This window comes from Thamnophis elegans, chromosome 5 (assembly GCF_009769535.1).
Source record: "Thamnophis elegans isolate rThaEle1 chromosome 5, rThaEle1.pri, whole genome shotgun sequence".
In the NCBI taxonomy this organism is placed as follows: domain Eukaryota; kingdom Metazoa; phylum Chordata; class Lepidosauria; order Squamata; family Colubridae; genus Thamnophis; species Thamnophis elegans.
In genome coordinates this window covers 62787555-62805677 of record NC_045545.1, presented here as the reverse complement: position 1 = coordinate 62805677, position 18123 = coordinate 62787555, and the positions used below count along the sequence as shown (strand labels likewise).

Sequence of the window (18123 nt, the reverse complement as noted above, 5' to 3'; positions counted from 1 at the left end):
TGAGATCATACGCCGGCATGGGATCAAATACCATCAATACGCGGATGATACACAATTGTATCTGTCCACCCCGTGCCAACTCAGTGAAGCGGTAGAAGCGATGTGCCAGTGCCTGGAGGCTGTCAGGGTCTGGATGGGGATGAACAAGCTTGCACTCAATCCCGACAAGACCAGGTGGCTATTGATGCTCCCTCCCAAAGATTGGCTAACCTTTCCATCTCTCAGTCTGGGGGGTGAAATTATACGCCCCTCAGAGAGGGTTCGCAATTTGGGAGTCCTCCTTGATCCACAGCTGACTCTAGAACACCATTTGTCGGCTGTGACCAGGGGGGCCTTTGCCCAGGTTCGCCTGGTGCACCAATTGTGACCCTACCTGGACCGGGAGGCACTTCAGATAGCCACTCATGCCCTCGTGACCTCAAGACTGGATTACTGTAATGCGGACTACATGGGGCTGCCCTTGAAGAGTGTTTGAAGACTTCAGTTAGTCCAGAATGCAACCGCGCGAGTGATTGTGGGTGCACCTAGGTACACCCACATCACACCTATCCTCCGCGAGCTGCACTGGCTGCCTATTGGTCTCCGGACACGCTTCAAGGTGCTAGTCGTTACTTTTAAAGCCCTACATGGTATCGGACCTGAGTACTTGAGAGGCCGCCTCCTGCCAGTCACCTCCCAACGACCTATTAGATCCCACAGACTAGGCCTCCTCCGAATTCCATCTCCCAGCCAATGTTGGCTGGCAACTCCTCGGGGGAGGGCCTTCTCTGTGGCTGCTCCGGCCCTCTGGAACGATCTCCCCGTTGAGATCCGGACCCTTACTACCCTCCTGACCTTCCACAAAGCAGTTAAGACCTGGCTGTTCCGGCAGGCCTGGGGCTGTTGAAGTATCCAGCCCCATTCGAGGTATGGCTGTTGCAGAATTTTAAACTGTTGTTTTATTTTTAGTTTTTGTATCCCTTTTTATTGTGAGCCGCCCTGAGTCTCTCAGGAGTAGGGCGGCATACAAACTTAATAAATACAATACAATACAATACAATAGTCATTCCCGACTCTAGGGAGCGGAGCTCATCTCCATTTCAAAGCTGAATCCAGCACTGTCTGAAAACGTCTCCATGGTCATGTGGCTGGCATAACTAAACACCGAAGGCGTACGGAACGCTGTTACCTTCCCACCAAAGTGTTCCCTATTTTTCTACTTGCATTTTGACACGCTTTCACACTGCTAGATTGGCAGAAGTTGGGACAAATAATGAGAGCTCACTCTGCACTAGGGACTTGAACCGCCAAACTGTGTACCTTTCTGTTCCACAAGCTCAGTGTCTTAGCCACTGAGCCACCATATCCCTTTAAGAAGTCAATAGAGAAGGAGAAATACTGAGGACATCAGAAACAATTCTTGCCTGCTCCTGCTGGCTGTTGTGAGTAAGGCAGCAGGTGGGAATAGGTGGCCATGGGATTCTTTTCCTTCCATTCTTCTGTCAATTCTCATCACAGAGGAGGGACTTGGCTTCTGAGCTGTCTCAACATTGGGGGATCCATCTGAGAATTAAGCTCTACTTATGCACCTGTGTCCAGTCCTGTGTTTGTTCCTCAGAAGTAAAATCCGGAAATTCACTTTGTGCTTTCTACACTTTGTGTCCAGAGCTATTGCCTGAAGTTATAATCTACATCCAGGTCTTTATATAGGATTCAGTGGCTTTATTTCTAAGTGAACCTATGTAGAGAATATCGATAAGCTGAGAATGGAATTGATAATATTTGCAAAGCTCTTATATTGTAGATGCATACACAGAATGGTTCATATAACTGCACTTGATTTTAAGTATATTTGATTTTATCTAGGAATAACAATACAATAACCCATTGCTGTTCATTGTCATAAGAATTATTTTTAGCTGGCATTTTCTGCTCCATTAGAGTTGCATTCTCCCCCTGGGGAGAAAAACATATCAAGTTCATCATTGCTGGGAAATAATATTATTCAGTATCACTTTTCTAACCTCCTGGAATGTTGGGATAAAGAAATATAAAAGGAATATGACAAAGAATAAATGGAGTCTGCTTATATTATGCATCATTTTTTGCATTCATTTTGAAATGCTGGGATTGTTTCATTCCTTGTAACTTGTTGCTTTATTTTGATTTATAGGCACAACATTTGTTTCCACAATGCCTGAAATGTGAGTAAATATTTTATTTTCCCGATTAGCTGAGATATCCTTCATTCACACATGGTTCAGATTCATCTTCTGAATTTGACCCCAGAATTATTGCATTATGAGATACGATACTTCGAATAGAACTAGGCTTGCTATGAGATTGTGGCTGAAAAATCTCAAACTGTGTTGTTCTTCCATTTATCTTCTATGTGAAATAAATAAATAAGATACTTAACAATGTAATATACAGGTTTCCCCACCTCTCCTCCATCTCACTCTCTGCCTACATGTTGAGAACAGAACTTAATAAAGAGCTGCTGATTTCAAAGATCCAAATCATGTCTTGGATACTGGTTATATTTTACAGCAAGTGTATATGCCTACTCAGAAGTTAGACAGTCCCTTTAAGTTAAATGGGATTTTCTTCCAAATTGATGATTGCAGGACAATTTTAACATGGTTCCTTGTATAAACAATAGCTCTCAAACTAATATTTACACATGTAGCAACTTCTAGGTTTAGTTTTGATATGAGAAGTGTGACATTCAGATTTAAGGTTTAAATGAAAAAGATCTCTAAATTAGAAACTCATTCGGTTGTCTTTGATGGTTTTCCTATAAAAACTAAAACTAAACATATGAAAATGAAAAGCGGTGAATTTTCAAATACATATTTCTCAGCAATGATTTTGTTATAGAAAAGCTAAAGTGGAAAGTAGAAATTTTCCAAACGGTTTTGATTCAACACTGAATATTGGTGATGAAATTATAAATCACCCACCAACATTCCAATAAACATCACTGTCTGAAAATAGATGCTGAATTCTGTTGATTATTATCAATATTTACAGGCAGACTGGATCATTTTGAGATCAAATACATTTTGGTTAGGTTTATAAAATGGTTCTGCGAAGCAATCACTAGATGGCAGAAAAAATCCTCAATGATTTTACAATGCAGCGATGAATTCCATAAATGAGTAGGGTGAGGAGTTGATAAAAATATTTTGTATCTCAGGATAGCTATCGTCTTGTTTAAGGAATGTAATTACTTCATACTCAAAAGCTGGCAACTCACCAGTCAATTATTCAAATGTGAATCCACATGTAGATATGATAAGTGTGGAAATAATTCTTAATGTCTGAGTCTAAGGTTCAGTATTATATAAATGTTTCCATTTTATGGAAAGTCCTATAGGATATGCAACAGTGACAGATACACAAAATTGTAATGAAATCTTAAACAACATTTTTAGTCAGATTCTGGTTGTGTTCACTCACCATTCTTAACAAATACATTACAAAACTAGCAGCTTCATTTCCCTGAAATTCCAAGCTTGCTTAGTTTTAAATGAGCATCTTGTGTGTTTGACTATATTGGGCAGACCCAAAAAATGTCTTGCTTTAATAAACAGAGAAGGAATATCATCTGAATGGAACCTCTATTCTTAGCCCATGTTATTGGATCACATCATTAGGGTTAGAAGCAGGGGTGGGTTGCTAATCCCGTTCCAACCGGTTCGGTTGGAATGGGGCCGGCGGCGTCCTCGTGCACACGCGCAGTTCACACATGCGTCTTAGTGCCTGCGCGATGCTCAAGCTGCTCGCGGAGACTCGCACAGGTGCTGTATGTGCCATCCAGCTGCTTGCGGAGAATCGCGCAGGCGCTGTATGTGCCATGCGCCTGCGTGGAAGCGCAGAAGCCTTCAAAGACCAGTAAGGAGCGCAGGCGGGCGGGTGGGCCCTTCGCTGTTCCCGGAAGTTACTTACTTCCGGGTTCGCCGACCAACCGGTTCGCGGGGACCGCCGCGAACCGGTTGAAACCCACCCCAGGAACTTAGAAGGCTAGGGCACACTTTGTTTTCCTGCTGCTCCCCGGGTGTTTTTGGTCTACAGAATTATTGACTACCTTGCCTGGGAATTCTGAAAATTGTAATTCAAGGCATGAGGGGAGCACATGTTTTAGGATGGCTCTATTAAAGAACCCAGCAAAATGAGATCATTGTGATTTTTAGTAACAGAGGCTTATGACTTTTAAGGAGACATTTTAACAAGGCTAACAGAAGAGCTAATAAGACAACCCCAGATAGGAAATCCATCCTGATCAATGCAGATCTGCAATAGGATGGGAGAATAATCTTAAAGAAGAGGAGAAAAACCACAGCCAAAGCAATGGTCAGATAGCAGAAATCTCAGCCAAAGCAGGAATGAAATTTGAGAACGCATACGAGATTTGACCCTACCCAGTTCTATTCAATATTTTGTTTTATCAATCACATTTATTTCTCACACATCTCATGATTCAGGTGACTCTGACATAAAGCAAGGGAGGGGGAGGCACATTCATATTTGTTATAATAAAAGTAGTTTTAATAATCATAACTTTGGTATTCAAGTCTGGTCCACCTCAAAAGGCAAACAGAATCACCATGGAGTCCAACCTGAGAAAATGTTTTAATTCACTCATGTTTTCAGTATCTTGAGCAGAGTATTACATTTCATATATTCATTCTGTTCTTTCTACTTTTTTTCCTCTCCCTCTTTCTTCCTTCTCCCAAATGAATTTCTATAGGGAGGTAAGTACAGTTCCAAGATTTGTTTTTCTAAACATTTGCTGGCATGAATACATAATTATCACTATGTTGTTAAAATGGTGCCCTTGATTTCTTTTATTTTTTGCTCTTTAGAGGAAGCCCAAGATCACAGCGTCACGCAAACTCCTTCTAAAGGTGAGTCATGACAATGAAAGTTATCATGCATTAATTAAAGCAAGATACTCTGCATGGAACCATACAGACTTCTATGTAAATTTGGGATAGCCTTCCCAATTTTATCTGCTGCTCATTTGGAAGCAGTAGGTTGGAGAACTGGATGAAGGCTTCTGCCTTGTGCATTATACATAGGAGATATTTAAAAACCTTTCTTGCAGCTGATATTTCAGATCCATGGGGTCTGAAATTTCCCCATAGGGAAAATTTCAATTGTTTCCCTATTTTTTTCCCTAGAGTTTGATGCTGGCTAAAGCCAAAGAAGAATGGGAACAAGATCAAGTGGACAAACAAGGAGAGAAGGAGAGATATTTGGCAGAAAGGATACCGTCTCTGCATACCAGTGGGCTTTCCTGCTCCCAACTCCAGGTAGATTCTTGTTTTAGGGAACAAAGGGCATGCATAAGTGGACATGTTGAGTTACACAGGACTCTAAGGAGCTGAATTAGGAAGTTTAATTCAGAACTTCAGTGCATTCCATCTTTTCCCTTCCCAGAAGGTGGAATAATACATATAGCAGTTAGACTTATATAGCAATAGCAGTTAGACTTATATACCGCTTCATAGGGCTTTCAGTCCTCTCTAAGCAGTTTACAGAGTCAGCATATCGCCCCCACAGTCTGGGTCCTCATTTCACCGACCTCGGAAGGATAGAAGGCTGAGTCAACTTTGAGCTGGTAAGATTAGAACCGCTGAACTGCAGATAACAGTCAGCTGAAGTGGCCTGCAGTACTGCACCCTAATCACTGCGCCACCTCGGCTCTATATCATTGGGGTTTTTAATTTTTTTAAAAATCCTATCTTTATTTTTTTATAAATAGCTCCAGGTGACTTTTTCCCCCCCACAACAACCTTGTGAAGTGAGGTGAGACAGAGTGATTGGCCCAGATGGCTTATTGTCTAAACTAGATGTAAAAGATGCTTCAAGAAACTGGGGAGAAAATTATCCAAAAATGTCACTTTTGAAGGTTAGATAAATGAGAATGTTTGACTGACATTGACAGATTTATCATCGCCACAATTCAAGATTCTCATATTAGTAGAGCAAAATACTGTAGTAACTTCTGTGCTATCATTCAATAGCAGTATTAAAACAAGAGTTAAAATATAATATATATTATGGTAACATCTGCATTATTTCCATATTTAATTTGATTTATTAAAATATTTATATACTACAACTGAAATAGAAATTTTTAAACTTGAGATGGTTGTCTAATTTAAAGTACCCCCCCTCTCCGATGATTAGGGGGTACCAGATTGATCAAGGGTCATGCTTTCCCCTTCATTTCATTATTTTCAGGTTGTAAGAAACAATGGTGCTTAATACTTCAACATTACATTTTTGTTTCTGAATATAATCTGTACAACAGCTTTGTAATTCTCTCTCTTTGTGTGTGTGTGTGTGTGTGTGTGTGTGTGTGTATGTATGTATGTATGTATGTATGTATGTATCAGTGGTGGGTTTCAAAATTTTTTCGAACCTACTCTGTGGGTGTGGCCTCCTTTGTGGGAGTGGCTTGCTGGCCATGTGACCTGGTGGGAGTGGCTTGCCAGCCATGTGTTCTCTCTCTCTCTCTCTCTCTCTCTCTCCTTCCTTTTGTCTCTCTGTCCCTTTTTCCTTTTTTCTTTCATCACTCTCTCACTTTTTCTTTCTTTTTTCTTTATTTATTTCTTCCTTTCTTTCTCTTTCTCTGTCTGTGTGAGTCTGTGTGTGTGTGTGTGTGTGTGTGTCTCAGTGGTGGGTTTCAAAAAAATTTGGAACCTCTTCTGTAGGTGTGGCCTACTTTCTGGTGGGACCTCTTCTAACCGGTTCGGTAGATTTGACGAACCGGTTCTACCGAACTGGTGCGAACTGGTAGGAACCCACCTCTGGTATGTATGTATGTATGTATGTATTAAATGTGTCCTAAATTGCCACAAAGAGTAAAGTTACTTTTAGAGCTCGACCATCTATGAATGTCTTGTATCTGGCTGTGAGGTCTTTTGGAATCACTGAACAGGATGTCGTTATCTGATATCAAATGTTACTGATGTAAGATCTTCTCAGTTCTGAAGTTCGGCCCAAAAGAATATTGGGACAGACAATGTCTAGCATTGGAACAATACCTAATCAATGTATATGATCCTATATATTCCCCCAATGAAATATCAGTTAGAAATCACCCGATCTGAGGCCTAGAGAAAATATCCCTTAACATTTCCCCCCTTTTACTTGCACAGGATCTGTGCCGGGAGCTTCATGAGAAAGTAGACATTGTGGATGAAGAGAGATATGACATAGAAGCAAAGTGTACCCATAATACACGGGAGGTAAGAAGACAGAGAATGGCTCTTATTTAAATTCTCAGGTAAAAATAATACATGAATACCAAAAATGGTAAACTATCATTGTCTATAAGAAAATGTCCAGTACAGATTAGGTGATAGCTTTAAGAGGCAGTCTTAAAGATCCTGAATTAGTTTATCCATTCTTTTTTTCTAAAGTGGATTCCGGACTATTGGCATAAGCGTCTGCTGAATCGCGCCCAGCCGCCTTGTTTAGGATAACCCATAACCCACTCCCTCCTGAAAGGGAGGGACACGGATGAACCTTTGCAAGGTAGAGCTGAGGAATTTGTTCAGTATTTAACGGATAAAGTCGCTCGGATTCGGACAGACCTGGACTCTAATTGCATGGTACCAGCCGAGGTACCGGGGGAAGGTCTTAAGCAGAGTTTATGGATTGAGTTTCAACTTGTCATGCCTGAGGAAGTGGACAAGGCCATGGGAGCGGTGAGCGCCTCCACTTGTATACTGGACCTGTGCCCTTCCTGGCTGGTTTCGACCAGCAGGGAGGTAACACGCGGCTGGATCCAGACGATAATTAACACCACTCTCCAGGAGGGATCCTTCCCACTCCTCTTAAAGGATGCGGTGGTGAGACCCCTCCTGAAGAAACCGTCTCTAGACCCAGCCATTTTGAGCAACTATCATCCAGTCTCCAACCTCCCCTTTGTAGGGAAGGTTGTTGAGAAAGTGGTGGCCTCTCAACTCCGACGGCCCTTGGATGAAACCGATTATCTGGATCCCTTTCAGTCCAGTTTCAGGCCTGGCTACAGCACGAAAACTGCTTTGGTCGCGCTGATCGATGATCTCTGGTGAGCCAGGGATAGGGGTCAGTCCTCTATCCTAGTGCTCATTGACCTCTCAGCAGCCTTCGATACCATCGACCATGGTATCCTTCTGCGACAGTTACAAGAGGTGGGAGTGGGGCACAGTTTTTTGGTGGTTCTCCTCCTGCCTCTCGGACAGGTCGCAGTTGGTGTTGGTCGGAGGACAGAGGTTGACCCCGAGGCCCCTCAATTATGGGGTGCCACAGGGCTCGGTCGTGTCCCCCCTCCTATTTAACATCTACATGAAGCCGCTGGGTGAGATAGTATGGCGGCACGGGATTAAATACCACCAATACGCGGACGATACACAATTGTATCTGTCCGCCCCGTGCCAACTCAGTGAAGCAGTAGAAGTGATGGGCCAGTGCCTGGAGGCTATCAGGGTCTGGATGGGAATGAACAAGTTTGCACTCAATCCCGACAAGACCGAACGGCTATTGATGTTCCCTCCCAAAGATTGGCTAATTACTCCATCTCTCAATCTGGGGGGTTAAATTATACGCCCCTCAGAGAGGGTTCGCAATTTGGGAGTCCTCCTGGATCCACAGCTGACTTTAGATCACCAGTTATCGACTGTGACCAGGGGGGTCTTTGCCCAGGTTCGCGTGGTGCACCAATTGTGACCCTATCTGGACCGGGATGCATTTCAGATAGTCACTCACGCCCTCGTGACCTCAAGACTGGACTACTGTAATGCGCTTTACATGGGCTGCCCTTGAAAAGTGTTTGAAGACTTCAGCTAGTCCAGAATGCAGCCGCGCGAGCGATTGTGGGTGCACCTAGGTACATCCACATTACACCTATCCTCCGCGAGCTGCACTGGCTGCCCATTGGTCTCCAGACTCAGTTCAAGGTGCTAGTTGTTACTTATAAAGCCCTATATGGCATCGGACCTGGGTCCTGCCAATTACCTCCCAAAGACCAATTCGGTCGCACAGGCTTGGCTTCTCCAGGTTCCATCTGCCAGCCAATGCCGGCTGGCGACCCCCCGGGGGAGGTCCTTCTCTGTTGCTGCTCTGGCCCTCTGGAACGAGCTCCCTGTGGAGATCCGGACCCTTACTACCCTCCCGGCCTTCCGTAAAGCTACTAAGTCCTGGCTGTTCCGGCAGGCTGGGGGCTGTTAAAGCACCCAGCCCCGTCTTAATTGTGACTGTTGTGGATTTTAAAATTGTTTGTATTGTCTTATTTATTCCCTCCCCTGTTTATTGTGAGCCGCCCGGAGTCCTTCGGGAGTGGGCGGCATACAAAACCAATAAACCTAAACCTAAACCTAAACCGGAATGGAGCATTTCCTGGTCTTAAATTGCAAATAGGAATATTGAATATCTCCAGGATTTTCCATAAGAGCTATGGATTATTATTTTTAAATATGGGTTCCAGGCTATAAGGTTCTGTATAACCTTATCTCTCTTTTTTTTGCTTTAGTAGAGATGCTAATTTCCTCTTTATCAGTGGAATTGATGAAATGTGTGCAGACTGAAAGCAAGGGAACTGAGATTTATAAATCAAGGCTTCTGTGACAATTTTTCAGAGGCTACTGAATATTTATATTATTTATATTCCACCTTTATTATTTTTATAAATAACTCAAGGTAGCTAACATACCTAACACAGAATGCAGAATATCTTTTAACCAGGGGCAGGATGCTGTGGATTCACTCAGCTTCGGGAGAACCCATAGCTAACATTATGGGCGGTTTGGAGAACCTCCAAACCCCACCCTTGGCTAGCCCCACCCACCCTTCCCCGCCCCTCCTCTTCCCTCCCAGGAGTCTCCAAGTGGCCAGTTTTGGATGCGAGGTAAGTGCAGGGTGCAGAGACTCGGGGAGCCGGAAAATGAGCCTCCCAAAAAGCCTCTGGAGCCCGGGGGAGGCAGTTTTTACCCTGTCAAATGCTCGTAGCAATGGTGGGATTCAAATTTTTTTACTATCAATTCTGTGGGTGTGGCTTGGTGGGCATGGCAGGAGAAGGATAATATAAAATCTCAATTCCCACCCCACTCCATGGGAAGGATACTGTAAAATCCCCATTCTCTCCCAATCAGCTGCAACTCGGGAGGCAGAGAATAGATGGGGATGCGGCCAGTCAGAGGTGGTATTTACCAGTTCTCCAAACTACTCAAAATTTCTGCTACCGGTTCTCCAGAACTGGTCAGAACCTGCTGAATACCACCTCTGCTCCGGAGCCTGGGGAAGGCAAAATTGCCCCCCTCCCATAGTGCAGGAGGCTGATTAGGCCATGCCTACAATGGCCACACCCACCTAGCCACCAGGCAGAGAACCAGTTGCTGAATTTTTTGAAGCCCACCCCTGCTTTTAGCGCAAGACCCCTCAAAGTATTCCTTCTTGTAACCTAGTGAGTGGGCTAGGCTCCCACTACCTTTTTCCTGGGAAGAGCAAGGCTTTTTTTTGTCCTGATACTTCTTATGATATATGGCCATCTATTTTGCCCCTTGTTGCAGATTAAAGACCTGAAACTGAAGGTGCTTGACCTTAGGGGAAAATTCAAGCGTCCTCCCTTGCGCCGGGTTCGCGTGTCTGCAGATGCCATGCTAAGAGCTCTGCTTGGCTCGAAGCACAAAGTATCTATGGACCTGAGAGCCAACCTCAAGTCTGTCAAGAAGGAGGACACGGAAAAGGTCAGTCGCTGGAAATCCCACCTAGGTACCAGTGGTGGGTTTCAAAAATTGTTTGAACCTACTATGTGGGTGTGGCCTCCTTTGTGGGAGTGGCTTGCTGCCCATGAGACCGGATGGGAGTGGCTTGCCACCCATGTGACCGGATATGAAGATGCCGATGACACTTGTCAGAACCACCTTAAATGACCTCACACACAACACTGGCATGCATAAGAATATGATGTAAACTTGTTTTTAAAGGCATCTTTGGTTTGCGTTAAAAAACTTCAACACACGCAATGTTCTGATTGCACCACAAATGCAGTAGTCATCCTTATCTTCACAGAGGCACTGAGTTTTATAATATAGCATGATAGTGTAGAATAATCATATCCAAGGACCATGGTGGGTTTCAAAATTTTTTGGAACCTCTTCTGTAGGTGTGGCCTACTTTCCGGGTCCGCTGGTGGAACCTCTTCTAACCGGTTTTGGTAGATTTGACAAACCGTTCTACCGAATAGGTGCGAACTGGTAGGAACCCACCTCTGTACGGTACCCGTGTATCCCGTTTGCTCAGCGTCCCATGTATTTGTGTTTCTTTGATGTCATCGTGAAGAAACGTGTTCTTATGTTTTCTCTTGATCAATATTCTTCCATAGTGCATCTATTGGCAAGATGGGTGGTATATAAATTTAATCATAAATAAATCAATAAATAGATGTTCCTTACAGAGATGGGTTCATACCGGTTTGGACCGGTTCGGCTGAACTGGTAGTGGTTTGGCAGCCTGGGTTGCTAGAACCAGCACAGCAACCCAGGCCTACCACGCCCCCAAACCAGTTCTGCCACGGGGCCGCCATCTTGATTTTCGGTTCTGCGCTTGCGCAGAACAATTATAATTACACACATTTAATTTTTTTTTCTTTTTTAAATGTTTTGCACATGCGCAGACCTATTTTTGTGCACAATTTTTGTGCACACCAAACTGGCAGTAATGCCGGGAGCAACAACCCCCTGTTCCCTATCTTAATAGCTTGTAAATGAACATTCTTAAATAGATTGAAGATTATAGAAGGTGCTATAGAACAGGAACTAAATTAAGACAGCTTCTCCCATGAAGGATTAAGAATTGTGAAAATGGTTGAAGAGCCCACTCATTAAAGTAAAATTGTAAGTTCATCCATCTGATTTGCAATTCTTATACACTGCTAATAGCAGTCAGGATTTTGGCATGGAAGAAAACCACTATATTATATTGCATCTTCTAGACTGGAATTTTCTTGTCCACAACTTGCAACCATTATTTAATGACTACTCAAAGTTACAACAGCACTGAACAAAGTGATTATGACCAGTCCTTGCACTTATGACCATTGCAGCATCCCCACAGTATGTGATCAAAATTGGGGTGTTGGGCAAATGGCATATATTTGCAACAATTCTGCATCCCTGAGTCACAGGATCGCCATTTGCAACTTTCCCAGCCAGCAAAGTCAATGGAAGAACATGATTTATTTAACAACTGCAATGATTCACTTAACAACCATGGAAATGGTTCTAAAGCCAAGCATGACTCACTTAACAACCACCTTGTTTAGCAATTAAAATTCTGGTTTCAGTTTTTGTGATATATTGAGGACTGCCTGTAAGGTACATTTGTATATAAGAAACAACTGAATTTGGTACTTATGAAAAAATAAAGAAAAGGTCATATGGGCCATTGAAGTATCTATAACTCTTAAAGATAACAATAAAAAAGAGCTCAAACAAGCCACAAATTAAGAAATGCATTACTATCAAGTGTATTAAAGAAAGAGTTATTATATCTATAGATAGATTTTTTTAAATAAAAATTTTATTTTCAGACAAACACAAACACACAACACATATAACATAAAAGCCTCTTCAATTACACACAGTGTGTCGATTGGTTACAAAGTCTTTCTGTGTCCTTTCCGTGGTCGTCACTTGAATTTTATCAAAATTCACATATTGACATCAAGATATCTTTGTATACATTGTTATTATGCTTCTTTCTATTCTAAGTCATTCAATCATTTTAGCATTAATAACATTCTCTAATAGTTTCCAATTCCATGTTTTTTCTCCATTATTAGTTCCATCAAACTAATATACATGTATACAAATTGTTATACTTATTAAGCATCGATTAAGCCCAGCTATTATTACATCCTTTCAACATAATTAAACTTGAAGTAAATTTATAACGTTTTATTACATTATCCTGAAATCATCCAATGATATTATGTCTTTCTATTCTATTCCATATAGAATTGTTTATCTTTTATAAAAAGGCTTTTCAACATCATCTCCATAATCCTCACTTACAGTTTGTATAAGATTTCATATTATCAATCTAGTATACATAAATGTTTTATCATTATTAATCATTTATTTGACTACAGCTATTATTACGTTGTACATAGCACTCAAAATTTAACTATATTTAACTAAAATTTATTGTGACCATTTCATTTCATCATCCTGTATCCTTCCATAGATAGTGTAGTCCAATAGATCTTGCCATTTGTAAAGTCTGTATCTAAATGTTTTCTTGATAAGTCTTATGTGGACTTCTCTTAAGAACTTGTTGTTCATTATAAGAATTCAAAACCCTTTATCTGCTCTGTTTATCAGCTTCACTTTTGTTATCATTAGTGCTTTTGCCGAGATTACTCTCATTATTTCTGCCAAATTTTCTCTCCTTTCTTCATCTATTTTCTGACATCCGAAATGAAGATCCGGTTCATCAATTTCTCCTTTCAGTATTTCACACCTGTCATTTCCCTCCACTCTCAGTTTGCTGTCAGTGTCAACAATTTTCTTACCACTTTCATATGTCTCTGTTATTTTTTCAGCTCTGTCCTCAAACTTCATCGCTGTCCCCATACTTTTTGTATTTTGATCTATAATTTCAAATCTCTTTTCAATTCTCTCTGTAATTATTAAAACTTTTTGAATTTCTAAGAAGATTCTTTGCAAAGTTAGTGCCTTTTCTTCTTCATGTTGTGCCATTTCCCAGGTTATAAATACTGCCAAAACATGTGAGATTTTTTAGGTCAAACAAATTCAGTGGAGTTTTTTCAAATCATAGCTTTCTCTTTCCTTCAAAGGAACACCCTGAATCAACAAAACATTTTCCACTGAGCCTTTCAGTAAACAAAGCTTATGGCTTTATCAGATATTGCCAAGCCTCTAGCCACTAGATGGCAGTGTTACCTCTTTTCCATCTGTTTCTGCCTCTCTGTCCAAGAGGAAAAAAAAACCTATAAAAATTATACTGTGTCCCAGCCTTACCAGAGAAGCTTTTAATCCACAAATACCAAAAATGGAGAAAGTATAGAGGAAGAAGGAATAAAAAGAGACCAGTCCAGTTTAAAAGTAAGAGGCATTTGTAAAGAGTCCATCCATAGAAAACAAATAAAGTTAAGGTAGAAAAAATAACATGATCATCTTAGACCAGAGTTGATTTGCTGCTTGTTTTCATTCTGTCTTCAATTTTATTTTAAATTCCAATTATTTTTGGTTTTCCTTTCTTTAATAATAATAAAAAAAATTCTCACCAATTTAACACTCCTGCACAGCTTCTGTTCAGGGACTTGTCCCAACCTTTGGCAGCCATTTGGTTGCTTCTCTTGTAGCTAGCAAAAAAAGCTTTTTCCTGGATCTATCAGGGGCTTTGCAATGCCCCTGACATCAGCAGGACATGCTCTTCTCTATCACTGTTCCTTCAGAACAGTTTTAGGTCCAAAGGACCGTCCAGAAACAGAGATATCGACAGCAATCCTGGAGACCCAAGATTGCATGTCGTGTCGTTGCGACATCAAGCACCACCCCCCAATAGATTTTAGCATATCAAACATTGTGAGCTATACATAGGACTAAGTGATGATACAAATTATATCATTGCAAATGCCATTCTAGGATACTAGTCACTCAATACACAGAAAACATTTCAGCAACCTGTCATGTATAACATAATGCAACAATAGAGATCAACAGTTCTATTGATTGTATTGATTTCCTTGGATGAAAAGTCAGTGTGTAGACCTTTATGGGTGAATTTGTCCATGCTTTCCCAACATCAACGATTAATGGAGAATAATCCATAATAAGGAAATGCACATCGCCAGTTTTGCAAGGCTATTGATGAAGGAAATAACAGGTTAATGATCCAGGCCTTTTTCTTCATTACACATAGTCATTCAGATCTGAAAAAATGTTAGTATGTGGTAAATTCCAGATAGAGCTAGAATAGCATATATAACACAGGCATATATTCCAGTGATTAAACAGTACAGTTTAGATTTAAATTAGAAGATGCTTTGATTCTCTCCTTTAAATCTTTGTTAGTGTATTCATCTTAGCTCCCCTGAATGCCAAAGACTGCTTTTTTAAAATAACAATGTTAATGTGGGGTAATTGTTGAAGAGTTTATTGGTGCTCAATCTGTCTAGATTCTATTTTCTGCATATACTAATATATGCCAGGAAACTTGCCACTACCATATACACTTATGGAACCCTTCCTATATTAGCTATGTTATAAAAGTTTAGCCACGTGACACCCATACAATGTACTCCTCAGCTTTCTGTTCATATGGCATATGCAGATATGTATATCTTCATCTCTACTTCTACAAATTAGCCCTTTGCTTAAGTTCTCCTCAGGTAAGGATTAACTTCTCGGTTTCCTTCACAGGAACGTCCAGTAGAAGTGAGTGACTGGCGTAAGAATGTGGAGGCCATGTCAGGAATGGAAGGCAGGAAGAAGATGTTTGATGCTGCCAAATCACCAACAGGACAATGAGAAGTATACCCTTTTGCCCAATGGCATCCTTTTAGAATATTTTATCAGCATTGCTAAAGGTCCCAACCTCAAAGGGGTTATGTTGCTTGATTAACACTTCCAATGTCAAGATCTTGGATACAACTGTTTTAATGGCCAATTCAGTATAAAACATTAGGCACTAATCAGCCTTATCTATTTACCTGAAATAGTTCTTTGGATGAAATAACATATTTTCTGCCCAGGCAGCAATTGTGTGAGATTGGTTAAAAATCTAAACAGAATCACACCTGGGAAATCACCAAGAAATACCAGCATAAACCAGACTTTAAAATAAAGAACAAATCCTCTCCAAAGCAATGGCAAATTACTTCTCTGTTGATGCCAAGAATACTAGAGGAATGTTTTCCTGAAGTCATCATGAATCAGAGTTAATTGAAGAAGACTTTAATTTATTTATCTCATATTGGATTTTCTATGAGATGCATTGTAGTTTTGCAGCTTACCTTAATTTACCTTACTTTAATTTAAAAAGAATGATAATCTCAGAACTTTGGAAATAAGAGGTATATCTTCTGAGCACAAATGAGCCATTAAAACTTCGACTTGCTGGTTCAAGTTTGGACATTTCAATTATGGCATAGTGGCTGAATGTCAGAGACAACAGCATGAAATAACTTTTCTGAAATATGTACTTTGTCTTGGGCACAAATCTGCATTCTTGTTTATGTTTTGGTTTCCATGTAGTGCTAGAAACAATGAGCCAAATCTCAACCAAATCTAGCAGAGCAAAGTAATTTTTTGATTTCTAGTCCTAACCCTAGCCATTTCTCCAACAATTTACTGTAATTTCTAATCACAAATTAGAAATGCAGTTCACTCCTATGCACCTTTCTTTAGAGATATACAAAATGGAAGTGTACAATTCAGAAGCCAGCCCTTGCAAATCTTCTCTTTCATTTTTGCAGAGTAAAACTATCTATTGGCAAGCTCCACTACAAGGCTAAATAATTGACCATTGGTTTGGGCAAGGCAAAGTTGTAACCTTACAAATTTAAGCCTGATTGTAGTGCTAACCTTTTCTAATTTATCCAATGACTTAAATGTGAATAGCTGATTTTGTGGAACCGTTAATAAGCACACAATTTAGTTTATTCTTAGGAAGATACAGTGAAGCATAACATATTAGGTAATTTTAAAGAACATACTTTCCATTAATTTCTGACTGCTCCCCTTCTGTCTGGTCCTCGCTGGTTTCAAATGATAAAGATTGCGTGCATCTTGCATGTTCAGTGCTTTCTGCATTGCTATACAATCTGGTTGCAGTTACTTATTCTGATGTCTTAATTAATGTGCATTCATGTACTTTATGGTGTAAAATGCCTTGGCATTTGTATTATGGCATAGCATAACAAAACTAGCAATAACAGATGCTTATAGAAAATTGCGTGTTACTAGACCCACTGCAGAAACTAGCACTCTGTATTATGAATATTACTCATGGTTCCCAACTCTTTATTTCAACCATGGAAATAATTTTGTTTTTGTTACTTAACTCTGGTCCTTACAAGTCACAGCCTTGACTATGACAGCATGTGGTTGTTGTTGTTTATAGCACAGATGTATTATTGTAGATGTTTTTCCTAGAGTCCTGTAATATAATTAACTTTTATTCTGCATTTTCTATCTATTTCAGGTCATATTTCTTTCACAGAAACATGAAGAGCCCTTCCAGAATACCTACATGAATCACTTTTTTTTCTTCTTCTTGGTGCTTCCTATGTCTCACCATTTTTCTGCATTATCTAGTGTTCCACAGCATTTTTGGATACTAGGGAGGATACAATCATTCATTTAATGACCCTTTGAAGCTACAATGGCACTGAAAAATAGTGACGTATGACCATTTTTTTACACTTACGACTGTTGTAGCATCCCTGTGATCATGTGATCAAAATCCAGATGCTGGCATATATTTCTGACAGTTGCAATGTCCCAGGATCATGTGATCAGCTTTTGCAATCTTCTGACAAACCAAGTCAATGGGGAACCCAGATTCACTTAGCAACTGAGTTACTGACCTAACAACTGCAGTGATTCATTCAACAACTGTAGCAAGAAAAGTTGTAAAAAGGGCAAAACTCACTCAACAACTGCCTTGCTTAGCAACACAAAATTTGGGCTTAATTTTGATCATAGGTCGAGGACTACCTGTACTGCAATTCATGCCATCACAACATGCTTCATGCCATCAGGCCAACAGGAACACTTCCCTTCTTGCTAGCACAATATTTATTGCCACAATCTTTCAGTACAGTACCATCTCTGCCCTACAGAAAAGATGGGAATTCTGAGTTGATGGCATTTGAAATGCAGAAAGAAAGCTGGTCCTTTATCTGACATCACCTCAGATCAGATCTTTGCTCAAGAAATGCCATCACTTACTGACTGAAAGGCAGCCCGGACTGGAACTACAGAGGCTTTAGTGCCTACTTTATTCATCAAGAAAATCTTTCAACATTTGTTCCATGAAATACAGCCTTGGATATTTGACTATACTGTCTCTGTATTCCATTAAAGAAAAAAAATGAGTAGCATCAAGAACAAACATTCA

The 18123-nt window shown here is 40.6% G+C and overlaps 1 protein-coding gene across 2 annotated transcripts; it reads left to right on the top strand.

The window, feature by feature from the left end:
• The first annotated feature begins 2151 nt into the window (after positions 1-2151).
• TNNI1 (troponin I1, slow skeletal type) lies at positions 2152-17419 on the top strand. 2 transcript variants are annotated; one of them, XM_032217339.1, is made up of 8 exons: positions 2152-2183; positions 4733-4736; positions 4848-4889; positions 5166-5297; positions 7152-7241; positions 10545-10721; positions 15423-15533; positions 17206-17419. In XM_032217339.1, exons 1-7 carry the CDS (start codon positions 2173-2175, stop codon positions 15528-15530), a joined length of 564 nt encoding a protein of 187 aa, XP_032073230.1. In that variant the 5' UTR covers positions 2152-2172; the 3' UTR covers positions 15531-15533; positions 17206-17419. The 2 variants fall into 2 exon arrangements, with proteins under 2 accessions (XP_032073230.1, XP_032073229.1); XM_032217338.1 differs by having other exon boundaries at positions 15423-17419.
• The last annotated feature ends 704 nt before the right edge of the window (positions 17420-18123 follow it).